The sequence below is a fragment of the Melitaea cinxia genome, chromosome 6 (assembly GCF_905220565.1).
Source record: "Melitaea cinxia chromosome 6, ilMelCinx1.1, whole genome shotgun sequence".
NCBI classification, from domain to species: Eukaryota; Metazoa; Arthropoda; class Insecta; order Lepidoptera; family Nymphalidae; genus Melitaea; species Melitaea cinxia.
In genome coordinates this window covers 12,606,980-12,623,425 of record NC_059399.1, presented here as the reverse complement: position 1 = coordinate 12,623,425, position 16,446 = coordinate 12,606,980, and the positions used below count along the sequence as shown (strand labels likewise).

At 35.7% G+C, this 16,446-nt stretch overlaps 1 protein-coding gene across 1 annotated transcript; it reads left to right on the top strand.

The window, feature by feature from the left end:
* Window positions 1-233: 233 nt before the first annotated feature.
* LOC123654742 (putative gustatory receptor 28a) lies at window positions 234-7,513 on the top strand. Its single transcript, XM_045590627.1, has 4 exons — window positions 234-1,262; window positions 1,336-1,404; window positions 1,722-1,811; window positions 7,451-7,513. The coding sequence occupies exons 1-4, from the start codon at window positions 234-236 to the stop codon at window positions 7,511-7,513; spliced, it is 1,251 nt and encodes a 416-aa protein (XP_045446583.1).
* The last annotated feature ends 8,933 nt before the right edge of the window (window positions 7,514-16,446 follow it).

The following is a 16,446-nucleotide window of genomic DNA, read 5'->3' as shown; positions in this document are numbered from 1 at the left end:
GAGTCATGAGAGTGATATTGCTTTTGTTATTAATTATTAAAGAATACTCTATTACTAAAGGAATTACAGCATTTTGTTTCTAAAGTATTATTGTGTGTATATAATGAAAATAATTGGTAGCAATTCTTTAAAATGTTTTGTATTATTGAAATAAAAACCGTGCGCAATGTCTTATATAGGCAGGTTATGCTTATTTCATTTCACGTTTGAAAACGAAAGATAGTAGTAGCACAATGATGTCTGGACTAGCTATGCGCACATATAGAATTCTTAAACCAAAACGATTACTTAATATTGTGGACTCATCTTATTTAATTCGTTATTTAAGAAAAATCGCTGGAGCATCCGTCCTAACAATTGAAAGCAACTCGCACGATGAAATTACCACCACGTTTACATTTTTTGGCTTTATTTGTTTTGTATTTTGGTATTGCATATACTTCTATTGTTTATATAAGATTCATGTTGATGACCAGACTATACTTCGAACTTTGTACGACACAAAATTGAAGCATTACGGCGACGGAGTTGAGAGAATAATGAATACCATGTTTATCTCATACGCTATGTGGAAGGTACCTTTTGACTTGAGCGGTAGTGCAAACGATATGCAATTGATAGTAGATATTGACAAGGCCATAAAAAACTTGGTGGGAGAAATAGACTATTCGAGACATTTGCACTTAGTGGTGGTCATTTGTTTAGCACACTTTATCGTCAGTGGAACTAGGGTTTTCAGCATTTGGGTGTCGCTTCTTAATTTAGGAAGAAGTATGCCAATGGAGAAAGTATTTCAAATGGTTTTCACCGACTCCATTGCCTTTATAATAGTAACACAATATTGCACTTACTTGGTCATATTGCGCAGAAGATATAAACAATTGAATAACGTTCTAAATTCTATAAATTCATCAGAGTTTTTTGTACAATTTATTCGACCCAGAACAATAGATAAAACATTGTTAGTACAAGAAAAACAAGTTTGTAAGAAGATTAAGGCCTGTGGAAAGATTTATAGTATGTTATATAAAGCTACGGAAACAGCTAATGAAAAGTATGGCTTGGTCCTTCTTTTGACTATGCTGATGACGTTGTTACAGCTAGTTTTGTATTTGTATTACTTCATGGAGGCTACTGCATCAGGCTTATTTCGAGATCTTCAAAATTACATCGATTTCTTAATTTATATCGCGTGGCAAATAAGTTTTGCTTTAACCATTATATACGTTTGCATTTATTTTAGTGAAGCTACTGTCAAAGAAGTATGAAAGATTTTTAAAAATAATTTACAATGGCTGCAACAATAAATAAGTTAGTTTTTTTTTTATTTCACAGGCTCGAACTACTGCACACGTAACACATGAAATTATAAACAGTGATGCAAGTCCTACACTTATAACGGAGGTAATTACATTTTTAAGCAATTAATAATATTTGACGATAGTGAAGAAGGTTTTTAATTGCGGGATACAATAACTTATAAAGTGCGACTTAAGGACTTCTTCTCACAGGAAAAAAAGTTTGAGTTTTATTAGCTACACTATTAGCAGATATAGAAACGTGGCAATAATACATTATTTTTGAAATATTGCTATACCGACGACTTGTTTTTTGTTAAATGATGTTATACCGACTTTCTAATGGACAGTGAAAAAATTTTTCATAATGCCTCCATGTGATATTGTAATAATTGAATAAATATGTAATTATATACATTTTAGGCTGTTAACTTATCTCTACAAACTCTTCAACAAACGCCAACATTTACGGCTCACGGTTTATTTAAACTGGACCACGTGATACTTCTAGAAGTAAGTAATTTTTCGTATTAAATGATTAAATATGTAACTACAATATAACATCGTTATAAAAAAAATTCTAATCCAACATCCATATACGGGTCCATAAACGGGTCGCAAACGAAAAAAAGCGACTTCAATTACATCGACAAGTAATACAACGTAGGTAGATAGTAGAGAAATAGTCAAGTAAATACGCGTTATCAAAGATTACTCAAAAAGTTTTCATCAGATCTCGATGAAATTTAAATGTGACTACACAATAAACATCAGCTTTCGATTAAATTAGAAATCATCTAAATCGGTACACTCAGTAAAAAGTTATGCGGTTATAATACAACGTAGGTTGACAATAAAAAATAGTCAAGTATAAACGCGTTATTAGATATAACTCGAAAAGTAGTTGTTAGATCTCAAATAAATTTAAATGGGACCAAATGACACGCACGTGGATGCAATTATTTTTATTTTATATATTTACGTTAATTATTGTGGTTAACACATTCATATGAGATAGGTATTTTAGTTTTTTATTTTGGTTTTCAACTTGAATTTATTTTGTGTGAAGTGTAAAAATACTAGATAATTTTGTTTTTTAGTGGCTAATAATATTTATACCTATTACTTGATAATCACTTTCATATTTTTATCCTATCATCTTATATATAAAATTCTCCTGCCACAATGTTAGTTACTATACACGACCCGTAGGTGTCGGAAGAGGCGACTAAGGGATAACACATTTCCACTAGTACCTTGGAACTTAAAACGTCGATGTCGGAACTTAAGAAGTCGATGGCGGGATAACCATCCAACTGCTGGCTTTGAAATACACAGGCCGAAGACGGGCAGCAGCGTCTTCGGTGCGACAAAGCCAGTACTGCGGTCACCAACCCGCCTGCCCAGCGTGGTGACTATGGGCAAAACACATGAGTTCACGTTATTTTTGGCGTAAACTTGTGGAGGCCTATGTTCAGCAGTGGACTGTATAGGCTGAGTGGCTGGCACGGACGGAAGAACTAGGACGACGTGTACGTCAACGGAATCCGCCGCGTATCAGTTCTACGTGAAACGAAAGAAGCTCTAATAGAGATAGCAGAATATTCCGCAGCATAGCCTGAATGCGTGGCCTCTTTAAACGGTGGCGACACCGAAGGGCCGAGCCTACGAGCGTTTTGGACAGAGGAAGGAAAAGAAAGACGAGTATGTAGAGAAACTGAAAGAAAGTTTTAAAGGCATAGAAGAGATAGGTGTGATTGAAGATTTGTGGGATAAATTTAAGAAAGGGGTCGTGAATGTTGCTATTGAGGTATGCGGGGTAGCTAAAAGAAGGAAAGGAAGAAAGAACTATAATGTGTGTATGGATAAAGATGTACAAAAGCCTGTGCAAGAAAAGAAGAATGCATGGTTTGATTGGTTAGCGTCAAAAGCTAACCAAAAAGTTCAAAAGGCAACGGATGACGAGATAAAGAAAGCAAGAACGAAGTATAAAAGATTGAAATTAGCGGCAAAAGAAGTCGTGTCTAGAAAGAAAGAAGAACGAAAGGATGATTTTGATAGAAGGCTCACTGAAGATTTCCAGTCAAACATCAATTTTTTCTGGAAATCTATCAAAACAGCCAGAGGAAAAACCTCTACCTCGGAACTGAGTACAATCAGGAGTCAAGATGGGAGCATTATAAAAGGAGAAGAATGTATGTTAAAGAGATGGCAAGAGTATTTTGAAAGTTAGTTCGAAAGAGAGGAAGTGCAGGTACAACTTACGGCACCTTCCATGGAAGAGAGTATAAATGGTGATGAAAGTGAGATAAGCATGGATGAAATAGTGAAAGCGTTGAAAAGTATGAGATCAGGTAAGGCTGCAGGGTATGACAGGATTATCGTCGAAATGTTAAAGGCTGAATATAGCATAGTGCATAATTAGAAGTATGACTTTACCTGCCGTCATGTACAATGGTATTTGACTGCCCTACTGTAGCACAGTTAAGGACTTAGGTGTGCATTTAGACGAGACGTTATCTTGGTCGGTACAAATTAAGGAAGTTAGCCGGAAAACGTTTACTGCACTGAGCTCTTTACACCGCCTCAGATCTGTTTTACCAATCCCTATCAAAACTATTTTGGCAAACTTTCTTGTCCTGTCTGTTCTAGATTACGCAGATGCAAGCTATCCTAATTTGACCGAGGACCAACTCCGGTTCAACTTCCGGTATCCGGTTCATATTTTGCCTCCGCAAATTTGATCATGTTTCCCAATTTCGCTTAAAGCTCAAGTGGCTTTCTATACGCTCTCGCTGGAACCTGCATATTCTTTCTCTACTGTACTGTGTGTTATTTGATCCTAAGGCTCCGTCTTACTTAAAAGAAAAATTTGAATATCTAAGGGATGCTTCGGTATAAAGTACATTGCGAAGTCATGTACTGAAGATGCCGATGCACAAAAGTAAAATTTTCAGTTAGTCCTTTACTGATGAAGCTATAAGTTTATGAAATAGTCTGCCGTTATATAAATATGAAAGAGGCTGAGTCACCACAGGCATTTAAGAAGTATGTAAAAAAGTCACTATCTTAAACTGGAGACGATATAAAACGAGTTTTGTTCTAATATGTTTTTCACTCAGAGTTTAATATGTATATTATTAATTTTGTCAATTATAATAATAATGATTATTTTTTATTTATTTATTACTTTGTAATAAGGTTGTTTATTATGTATGTATGTATTTATGTGTGTATGTATTTATGCATTTATATGTGTATTCTGTATTAGTGTGTATGTATTAGCATGTAAGTTTATCATATAACTGCACCATCTACCCTGTCTCGAGATTCTATTAAATTTATCTTTCCTTTAATTGGGTTGTCTGGAAGAAATGGCTAAATAGCCATAAGTCCGCCCATTGTACTTCAGTCTGTTAATGCTTTTTTAGTGTGTTTATTGTTTAAAATGTAGTTGTGGTGTACAATAAAGTATAAATAAATAAAAAATAGTGGCTAGCCAGCTGTACCGCGTTTTCAATTTGTGCTAGTGAAATGGGCAAGTACCGGGAGACTGGTGCAAAGCCGTAATCGACCCATTGTACAAGGGAAAAGGGTCACGGCAGCGTAGTCGGTAAACTGTATGCAAAGGTGTTGATTGATAGGGTTGTGAATGAAACAGACGAAAAAGTATGGGATGCACTAGTGGGATTTAGAAGGGATGTACGAATCATGTCATTTCTTTGCGGTGCATAGCCGAAAAGTGTTTGGCTTAAAACAAAAATGTCTATTGCGCGTTCGTGGATTTAGAAAAGGCCTATGATAAGGAATGAATTGTGGTCAGCATTGTCTGTGAATGGTGTGAGCAGTGTCCTCATACGAGCATTGCAATCTCTTTATAGGGACAGGGATTCTAGTGCTTGTGTGAGGATAAACGGGGCATACACTGAATGGTTTAATATCGAAAAAGGTGTTAGACAGGGATGAGTAGCGTCACCGTGGCTGTTTAATCAGTTCATGGACAATTGTTTGACAGATTTAAAAGAGAATGAAAGTGGGTTGAGAATGAATGAGTTACTCGTCAAATGTCTTCTTTATGCTGATGACCAAGTATTACTTGCGTTTTCGGCCGAGGAGTTGCAGGAGATGATAACTGCTATGAGTTCAGCTTTTGTAAGAAGGGAATGAAGATGAATGTAAAGAAGACGAAAGTGATGCGGTTTGAAAGAGATGAGACAGTGACAGACTGCAATATCGTGATTCGAGATGAACAAATTGAATAGGTGAATGAGTTTGTGTATCTGGGTTAAAAGTTTACAAGAGATGGAAAGTGTGAGAGTGATATTGAAAGAAGGGTGAATGCAGGAAACAGGGTGAATGGGGCTTTGCACTCCTTTATGATCAGTCGGAGGGTGTCTAACAAGGCTCGTTTGGCTGTGCATGAGGGGGTGTTGGTTCCGACACTCAAGTACGGAAGTGAAAGTTGGGTACGGCAGAAGAAACAAGAAAGCAGAATAAATGCACTTGAGATGAGAGCTTTAAGAAGTATGATATGAGTTAAACTGGGTGACAGGATAAGAAATAGTGAGATAAGGAAACGTTGTGGTCTGAAAGAAGATGTAGTGACAAAAATTGAGAAAGGTATGCTCAGATGGTTTGGCTATGTCGAGAGAATGAGTGAAGAACGATTGACGAAAAAAGTGTATAAGGTGAGTGTGAATGGAATGAATGGAAGGGTTGGAGGGGGTAGACCTAGGCGGACGTTCCGAGACCAAATAATGGACGTCTTGAAAAAAGGCCAGGTCAAGAGTACCCTAAACCGAAGAGCATGTATGAAAGGAATAATGAAAGTGGACGAAGCGAAAGAAGTATGTAAGGATCGTAGCAAGTAGCTACGATCGTAGGTCTCTGCCTACCCCTACCACAAAGAGGCGTGATTATATGTATGTATGTATAACATCAAAAACTAGTAGAAAGTATGCCAAATCGTATAAAATTAGTATTGCGAACTCCTGAAGCAACAAAAAGTACTAAAATGCGTGAAAACGGCACATCTATAACCAATCTACATTTACGAAAATACTGGAAAAACTACGCAATTTTATTTATTTTCGCTTCAGCCTGTAATATCCCACTACTGGGCATAGGCCTCTTTCCCCATGTAGGAGAAGGATCAGAGCTTAATCCATCACGCTGCTCCAATGCGGGTTGGCGGATATATTTCCTACTATGAGTAACGATCGCTATCAGGTGTACATGATAACAACTGGGACCGACGGCTTAACGTGCTCTCCGAGGCACGGTGAGGAGACCCACAAGGACTGCACAAACACCCAGACCACGGCAAACACTTGTATGGCCAATACAAATGTTTGTCATGTGCGGGGATCAAACCCACAACCGCCAGCGCAACAGGTACAATCCATGGCTGTAACCGTCGCGCCAACGCAACGTATTTATTTTACATTTATTAAAAATAATGAATTCACGTTTTTATTGTCATTTAACTCTATTAAAATATTTTTTAATTTAGTCTTTATTTCATAAAGTTTAGTCCTAAGCGACCCTTTTTCTTTGCGGTCCAGTTTAAATTCACTGTCTTCAAAGTTTGTAATCTCAACGACATCGATTGCTTAATAGGGTCTTTTCCTCTTCTTTGGCATCGTTAGAACCCTTTAATAATACATATAATTATGTGAAGTCCAAAGAAGTTTCATACCTATAGGTATGAAACGAACATATAACAAAACAAGAATACCGTATAATAGCGAGTATTACTGTAATTCACTCTTAATTAGTTGCTCCCCTATATGTAAAGATAGATAAAATTGTTGGAATTAAAATCAATCATAAACTTGGCTTTTAATCAAATGTAGAATAGTACTCTATCAACTGCATCATTTTGGATCGCCAGATACCTAGAACCTGCTTATTAAATTGTCCATCTTAATATAATTCTATCTATTTTTTTAATTTATTCTACCAGTCCTTTAAGAATTTTCTATAATACATACTTCTGTGTAACTTCATATGACTCAGAAAAAAAAAATAAACCAACGAATTAATATTTTCGTTTCGCTTGAGTAAGTATTTGTTACAAAAATTACGCATTTAAGTTTTAATATTTTGTAAAATATTTTTTTAGTTTTTATATGTATAAAATTTTGTTACAGGGGGCACGTTCCGTGACGACATATCTAGTGATTTTACTTCAGTTTGTTACAGATAAACGTTAGAATTATTTTAAAAAGGTTAAACAATAGTCCAATGGGATTAGATACCTTTATTCCACTTAAAATTCTTTGAATATATCTATATATATATATACTTTATTGCACTTAAGAACAGAATATACAGAAAATTACATATATAGTTGATGGCAAAGGTGGACTTATCCCTAGAAGAGATCTATAATAATAACAAAGACAACAATTAATTCTATCAAAACTTGAAGAGAAGATTGTATCTCATTGTTTCATAAAACTGCGATTAGAATGTTGTTCAGGTCTTAAATAATAATTTGACATCATATTACATAACATCAAGGTGTTTTCAAATCAGTTATTTGGGATTATTACAAATAGTATGCTTTAAGAATAATTGTATAAAACCTTTTTTTACGTGGCTAAGATCCTCATGGATACCCCGCCAGCGCGGGGGCACCGGAAAGATTATGTCGTGTGAGCAGTCATCCGCCTGGGTGGGGTAGCGCTAGCATTCGCCACCTCGCCCCAGCGGTTGGCCCGGGCGAAACCTCCGGGCCCTGGCTCAAATATGGGGTGGCCTCGTTCACAACAAAGCCACCCCTCAGACGTGTGGGGTCGTGTCGTCCGGCCCCATTATTACGGAGGAAGAGGAGGTGGGCAAACCGTATCCTCCTTGCCCCGTACTTCTGTGCTGGAGCGGGTCAGCAGAGGCGTCTCCCTCCTTGGCCCGCTCCGCGGTCTCCTTCTGCGTCATTACCTTTTCGCAGAAGGAGACCGCCGCCTGCCACGATTTCTCACTGTCGAGCATGGCATTACGACGCTCGGCAGTGAGAGAAGTTGTTTAAAACCTAAGTCAATTTAAAGTCATTTAAAATAATTTTAAGGTAGTTACTATATTTGAAGCCTTGCATTATCTTATTTTTGATACCTTAACCTCGTACAGGAACTAGATCGTTTAACTTTATTAGTTAAACGGTTTTTTTAACGGTTGGTAGTGTAGGATTCAATTTGTGATTTACATATGATATTGATTTATGGTATTATTATTCACTTAGATATACATGTATATATTTTTAATACCACCATTATTAAAATTTACTGTTCAGTTTCAACTCAAATAAGTCGTTATTAAAATAAGTTATTATTATTAGGTAAATAGCAGCGTGCAGAAAAGTAATTAACTTCGACTTGTGCCACCTGTGACCTAGCACAATTATACAATACATAATTACTTTATAATTAAATAAATATAATATTAAACTTGATTATTATTTTTATTCTATCTTAAAAAAAGTCATTGTATTTATTATTTTATCACAATGCTTTTATATAAATACAAGAAAACGTGAAATGACTCTTAATATTATAAAATAAGCCTGTTTAAGACTAAACACACATTACTTAGGTAATCACGTACCATACGTTAATGTGATTCTCAGTAGAGAAAACGTTGTAATTTATTCGTTTGTCTCAAATTTTATTGTCTTATTTTTTTCCTGTTATTTTAACTCCGACTAAATTATTCTCATGCTAATAAAACATATCTGTATTAAAATTCTTCATAATCCTTTCCTGCTATTATTTTTATATAAAACTAGCGTCCCGCCCGGCTTCGCATGGGTATTTAATAAAAATTTCAAAATAATTTTTTTCCCCTATTTAAAAAAAAAAATATAATTATAGCTTACGTTACACGTGGATAGTGTAGCTTCCCAACAGTGAAATAATTTTTCAAATCGCTTCAGTTTTTGAGTTTATTAAATGCAAACAAACATACAATCAAATCTTTTCTCTTTATAATATTAGTAATAGACATTAAACAAAAACAATTGTAATGAAAAAACTCAGTTGTGCTGTGTGGCTACGGCATTAAAGAATAGAGCCACCTCCTTTCTTCCCGTAGGTGTCGTAAGAGGCGACTAAGGGATAGATAACACAGTTTCACTACCACCTTGGAACTTAAAAAGCTGATCGATGGCGGGATAACCACCAAACTGCTTGCTTTGAAATACACAGGCCGAAGATGGACAGCAGCGTCTTCGGTGCGACAAAGCCAGCCCTGCGGTCACCAACCCACCTGCCCAGTGTGGTGACTATGGGCAACACACATGAGTTGACGCCATTTTTAGCGTGAACTTGTGTAGGTATATGTCCAGTGAACTGCGATAGGCTGAAGTGAGTGAGTGAGTTGATCTCTCTCTTTCCTCTGTTTCTCTGTCTTCTCTGATATCCTGGAAAGTCCATCCTCCTATGGCACCGACAACTTTCCTATCTTCCTGTCCATAACCCAAAGTATAACCATACTTATTATCCCAAATCCTTTTCATAAGTTTCGTGACTCAGTAACTACATTTTGAATTCCTTCTCTGGTTTTCTAGATGATGGAAATGTTCTTATTTGCAATATAATGCATTATAATGCAATCATTTCCTCTGCATTAAGTATTTTGAAAACATCAAATTGCAAAAAAAATTATTCATTTATAATCCTTGGACGAGGAATGCAAATCTCTTATAAATGAGATAATGAGCAAACTAATTACACTCCATCTTACAAGTGAACATTTGTAATAACTTCAATTTGTAAATTAACGATCTAAAAGGGCTTTTGAAGCCTACGTGAATTAATTAATTTTTGATTTTGGTTTATTTTCGGATATTTACGTAAGGTGTGCAACAAGAGCGGATCCATCTTAGGCGCCAGGGGAGAGGGTCACATAGACTTGGCCAAGTCACAAAAAGCTATAATTTAATTTTGATAATAATAGATACCTACAGGTAAAAAGTAGGTATTTTATTAATGTATGTAATTACCGTACTTAAAAATATTTATATGGTGAAAAAAAAAATATGTATATAAATATTCTTTCATAATTTTAATTAGTGGTCAACCTAGGTCCTGGACCCAGCCCAAGGGGAGGTCATGACTCCCATAACTCCCCCCCTGGATCCGCCCTTGGTAGGCAACTCAATGTCTGTTTTAATGTAACGGCCGTTTTAAATAGACAGAACACATACTTTTTTGAACTTATTAATGTGATAATACAAATAAATAAAAAATAATAATAGCTGGTTTGGTCGAGGACAGACAGACAGATAAAGCTAACGACTTTCTTTTATTATGTGTAGTGACATTGTTAGTATAATTTAGTTTATTTAAATCGATGTATGTTCTTTTTAAAGATGTTATGGTTTTTATTTTATAAATTATACAACTGAAAGGCGCACCGAAGCATATTAGTTGTGTTATTTATTAATTGTGAAAAACGTGTTGTATAGCACCTGACGTACTACGGCGGCTGGGGGTCGACTTTTGGACTAGTTATGAACTACTTGAAGGGTTGAATAAATAAAACCAGGACAGTATCCTGATCTAACGATATTGTTCTATCTAAAAACATGTAGGGGCGTTATGTATGTAAGCAATGTAATGTCTACACCCATAGGCTTTGTGGCTAACACAAAATTATCACAAAATATCTGAAACCATTACTGTTTAACCACTTCACTGTTACCTTTACCGTTAAAATACCACTTTACCGTTATAGCCACAAACCAAATTACCGTTACCCAGAAATAAGAAATATATATATATAGATAGATAGAACAATTCTTTTCAGAAGAAAAGAATTGTTTTGTCCGTGAAACAAGAAGTAGCTCTGAAAAGAGCTATTTTATGTTCGTGAAACGAGATTTAGTTAGTTCTGTATCATAAATGTATTCATGTCTATGTGTATTTTATGAGAATGCCGCCAAAATGACCAACAAACCTATGGTGGTCCTGAAAACCAGTCTTAGGACTAATGGTCCTGGGATAATATGTTGACCCGATTTCTTAATAATATACCGTGACAAATTTGAAGTAAATCCATGCAGCACTTTTTGAGTTTATCCCGGACATACATACAGACAAACAGACAAACAGACAAAAATTCTAAAAACTATATTTTTGGCTTCGGTATCGATTGTAGATCACACCCCAAAGATTCTTTTAAAAAAATATTTAATGTACAGTTTTGACTTTCCTACTATTTTATTATATGTATAGGTTAGTTAAATACTTTTAATCAATAAGTTTATGTTGTATCTCTTTTTTTATTTGTTTTTTGTTTGCGTTCACTTTGTCCTGTTATAAATTATGTACTGTTTTGTATAATTTTAACTTGATACAGCATGTTTTTTATCCTTAAATAAATTTATTCTCCCCTCCCCTCTCCGATCTGCAAGGTAGACCCCGGTGAGGGTCCCTTGCGTCCGGTCCCGCGAAAGAGGAGGGCTTCGTTCTTGTCAATTCTGACACGGAGCCCCAAGCTCTTTATGCGGCTGATCACGAGGTTGAGTCTGACCTTGGCCAGTTGTGCTGCCTCCTTGTAGTCTCATCCCCGGGAGTAAACGAGGGTGTCATCCGCGTAGCAGATGACACCCATCTCGGGGAGGAGACGGCCTCGGGCCCAGCACCGATCCCTGCGGGACACCACAGCCGACTCGCCACCACTCCACGGACCCCGACCGATTTTCGAGACATTTTGATATTTCCTTAAGCTAAGCTTAGCTAGCTACGTTAGCTATTTTGTAAGTTCTCGCGTATACTTGACGCCTGTTTTCCTTGGAGCATATGACACTCACTTTGTCTTATTATTAGTGATCGCCTAGCGGTTGAAATTCGACCATAATTAATTGAAATTATAAGTTTGAAGTTGTCAAAGACTACTTCTACAACAATAAGCTAAGATGTAATATGCGTGTGTGTCAAATACATGTTACTGTGTGTAATGTTTTTTTATTGATTTTTATGCATAATTAAAAAAAATAGCATTCTGTACTCCTTCTCTATATAAACTAGTGTGCGAAATTTCATATTCCTTCGTCCGCGCAATTTTCGTAAAAAGGGGTACAAAGTTTTTGCTTCACGTATTAATATATAAAAGAAGAGCACGGACATGAACTCAAATTATTTATTTCAACTCGCCTTTTCTATTCACTACAATATCTTTGGTACAAACGTTACGGTTCTACGTCCAGGTTGGTGATAAATTTTCAGATAGTTATTTTCAGATAGTTATCTGACATAACGCTTCTTATCAGAAAACACAATTAACGACATGGCTTTGATGAGGACTGCGGAAAACCGGGATATCTGGCGCGAACTTGGGGAGGCCTATATCCAGCAGTGGACTGCAATAGATTGAACTGACTGACTAACTGACTTTAAATATAACTAAATTATAATGAATTATGAATGGCAATTATGAAGTGCACTTTAGGTTCAATTTTTATGCAGTAAATTATGCATTTAATATAATCATATGGTGTAATAACAACAATACAATTATTCTGTTTAATAAGCGTTAACCTTGGCACTTTTTGTACATATAATATTACACCCACTTAATTTTCTATAATTTATATATACATATAAATAAAATTGTAATGTAATTTCCAAATAACTGTATTTTTGCAAGTGCATATTACTCAAACACAAACAAACAATTTTAAATTTTTTATCCGTGTCTCTATCTAGCTATCTATTTGTTTGGGCTAATCTTCAGAGCAGCTGAACCGATTTTAATGGGACGTTTCTCTAGAAGATGGAGGAGGTTGTGGAGCACCATATAGGCAAATTTTCAAACTTAACCTTTCGGTGATGCAGAAGTACCTTGTCAGAGTATAGAACATCGACATAAATTTTCAACCTCAATTTCATTCCTTTAAAGGTAAACACAAAACAAAAAGGTAAACATGTTCAGAAAACGCTGATACAAATATTGACTTATTTCGATTAGTAACTTAAAACAAAATTTCGTGACTAGAACAAAAATGACGGATTTTCGTACAAACTTTTACTCACTTAGGGGTAGAATTGGCATAAAGACAGACTTTTTTTCATTTTAATCAGTGGTCCAAATATCAAGTTTTGTGTTTCTAACTTCAGAAATGAAATACTTACATCTATAATCATCTCTCACTTCAGCCTATCGCAGTCCACTGCTTGACATAGGCCTCTACAAGCTAATCACCACGTTGGGCAAGCGGGTTGGTGACCGTAGTGCTGCTGGCTTTGTCGCACGGAAGACGCTGCTGCCCGTCTTCGGCTTGTGTATTTCAACGCCATACTAAATATAAAATATATATATCTATGCATTGTAAGCGCAAAAAATGTGTTTATGTTAGAAACCTCTAAAACTATCAGTGTTCCTCTACTATAGAATGCATGTATTATACATAACTCTATTATCAATCACTCTATTTACTAAAGAAAATCGCATCAAAATTCGTTGTGTAGTTTTAAAAATCTAGCATACAGACGGGACAGAGCGGGAAGCGACTTTGTTTTATACTATGTAATTATATACTAAATATAAAATATGTGTCTTTCTCTTATCAGCTCGGTAAAGATCAACTTAGGTTATTGACGTTTAAAAATATAATACCGTTATCGTGGGTCCACTTTTTTATATTATCAAAGTCTGCCTGCAACACAGCTTTGGCTTCCCTTATATTTTTTGAGGAGTATATCAAACATATCACCAGCGTACATTTAAATACTACGTTACAGACATTATTAGCATCCATGAGGTAACTGACTGGTTTAAACAGCGAACCGGTTAGTAAACCAAGTCTAACTTTCGCCTCAGGCCCTGACACCCCAGCAACACAGGTCTGTATGGTACTGTTATTTAAGTAGTTTCGAAATCATTTGCTCGTCGGACCCCTGATTTCGCACTTATCCATGGCTTGAAGTAATACGTCAGGATCCAGAATGTCGAACGGTTTTTTGTAATCAATAAAAAGTGCCAAGACATGGTGACCTTGGTCTAGGCTTTTATTTATGTCTTCTGAGAATCGTGATAGTATCGTCGCGGTATTACTTCCGGCTACCACGCCCATACCCATGCTGCGCATTTGAGAATAAACTATTGTTCTCCAAGAATTCGGTAACCTGACCTATGACAACCTTTTCCACTATTGTTTTTTATTATCGACAGTATGGCGATCGGTCTATAGTTACTGTAATCGGAGTGATATTCTGTTTAAAAATAGGCCTAATAATAGATTCCTTTGAGTAAGCCTGGGTACTCACTCTTATGCAGACACAAGTTGACAAAGTAAGCCAACACTGGTGAAATTTTTTTAATTAATTTTTTTGTCACACTTGCTCCGTCTCATCCGGGAAACCGACTTAAAAGTAAGAGCCGCTGCGGAAAAAGCTGAAACGACTAAAAAGCATTAATATTCGTCACGAATTCCAAATTACACGTTTGTGCCGATTGCAGTCGAAACACTTAGACTTTGGTGTAGCAGTGCTAAAAATTTTCTGGAAGAGATAACTCCTCATCTTATTGCCTCCACTGGTGAGAAGAGGGCTGTTGCATTTTTTGGCCGAAAAATCGGCAAAGCGATTCAACGGGAAAATGCTACCAGCATCCTTGATACCATTCCACGCGGACATGATTCATACCGTAGTTATCTGTAAATATTTCTTTCTTAAGTTGTTAATTGTGAAAAAATAATGTTGTAAAATTTGGAAATAAATAGTAATAATAATAAATATCTTATAACATATACACACAAATATTACACCCAGACTCAGGCGAGAATCGAACCCGCAACCCGCGGAGCAGAAAGCAGAGCGACTACAAACTGCGCCAAAAAGCTAGTCATAAATGTTATCTTATATATAAAATTCTCGTATCACAATGTTAGTTAACATATTCCTCCGAAACCACTGGACCGATTTTAATGATTTTTTTTTGCGTATATCGGGTAGGTCTGAAAATCGGCTAACATCAATTTTTCATACCCCTAAATTATAAGGGGGGAGGATTAAGGGGGCTAATACATATATATCAAAACAACGTTTGCGGGGTCAGCTAGATTAATATCTAAAGCTAAAAAGCTTATTATTCGGTACAGGACTTATCATTTTTATTATTTTTTATTTAAGTTCTTCATTGTACACTAAATACACTAATAAAAGTGTGTACAAAAGGCAGACTTAACGCTAATAATAAAATTAATGTTTCATTACATAGTATAAAATAATTGTGTTTACTAGCAAATGAAAAAAAACCGACTCCAATTACATTGACAAGTAGCACAACGTAAGTAGACCAAAAAAAAAAAAAAATAACAAACGCACTAGTCGTCACTACGATTTTCGAGGGTTCCCTCGATTTCTCTGGGATTCCACCATCAGATCCTGGGTTCCTGATTATGGTACCACCCTAAGGATATCTCCTTTCCAACAAAAAAAAAAGAATTATCAAAATTAGTTTATAAATGACGAAGCTATCCCCGAACATACATTAAAAAAATATTATATACGGTCGAATTGAGTAAGTTCCTCCTTTTTTGAAGTTTATATTTTTGAAGTCGGTTAACAAAGTCGCTTGCCGCTGTCTGTATGCTTAGACCTTTAAAACTACGCAACGGATTTTGATGTGGTTTACTTTAGTAAATAGAGTGATTCCAGAGGAAGGTTAAAATATATAATACATGCATAATATAGTAGAGGAACACTGATAGTTTTTACAACCGTGTGAAACCGGGGCGGGTCGCTAGTTATCTATATATTAATAAATGAAGCAAAAACTTTGTTCCCTTTTTACAACAATTGCGCGGGCGGAAGAGTATGAAATTTCGTACACTTATAGTTTATATAGAGAAGAAGTTCAGAATGCTATTTTTTTTTTAAATTATGCATAAAAAATACATTAAATCAATTAAAAAAAAAAACACCACACATTCCACCATGTATTTGACATACACACGCATATATACTCTTTTAATTATTATCATAGAATCATAGTCTTTGAAAACAAAACCTTAATAATGTTCAAACTTATAATTTAAATTAATTATGGTCAAATTTTGACCTAGTTTTATAAATTATGCAACTGAAAGGCGTACCTAAGGCTATTAGTTGTGTAATTTATTAAGTGTGAAAAACATGTAGAGCCGTAG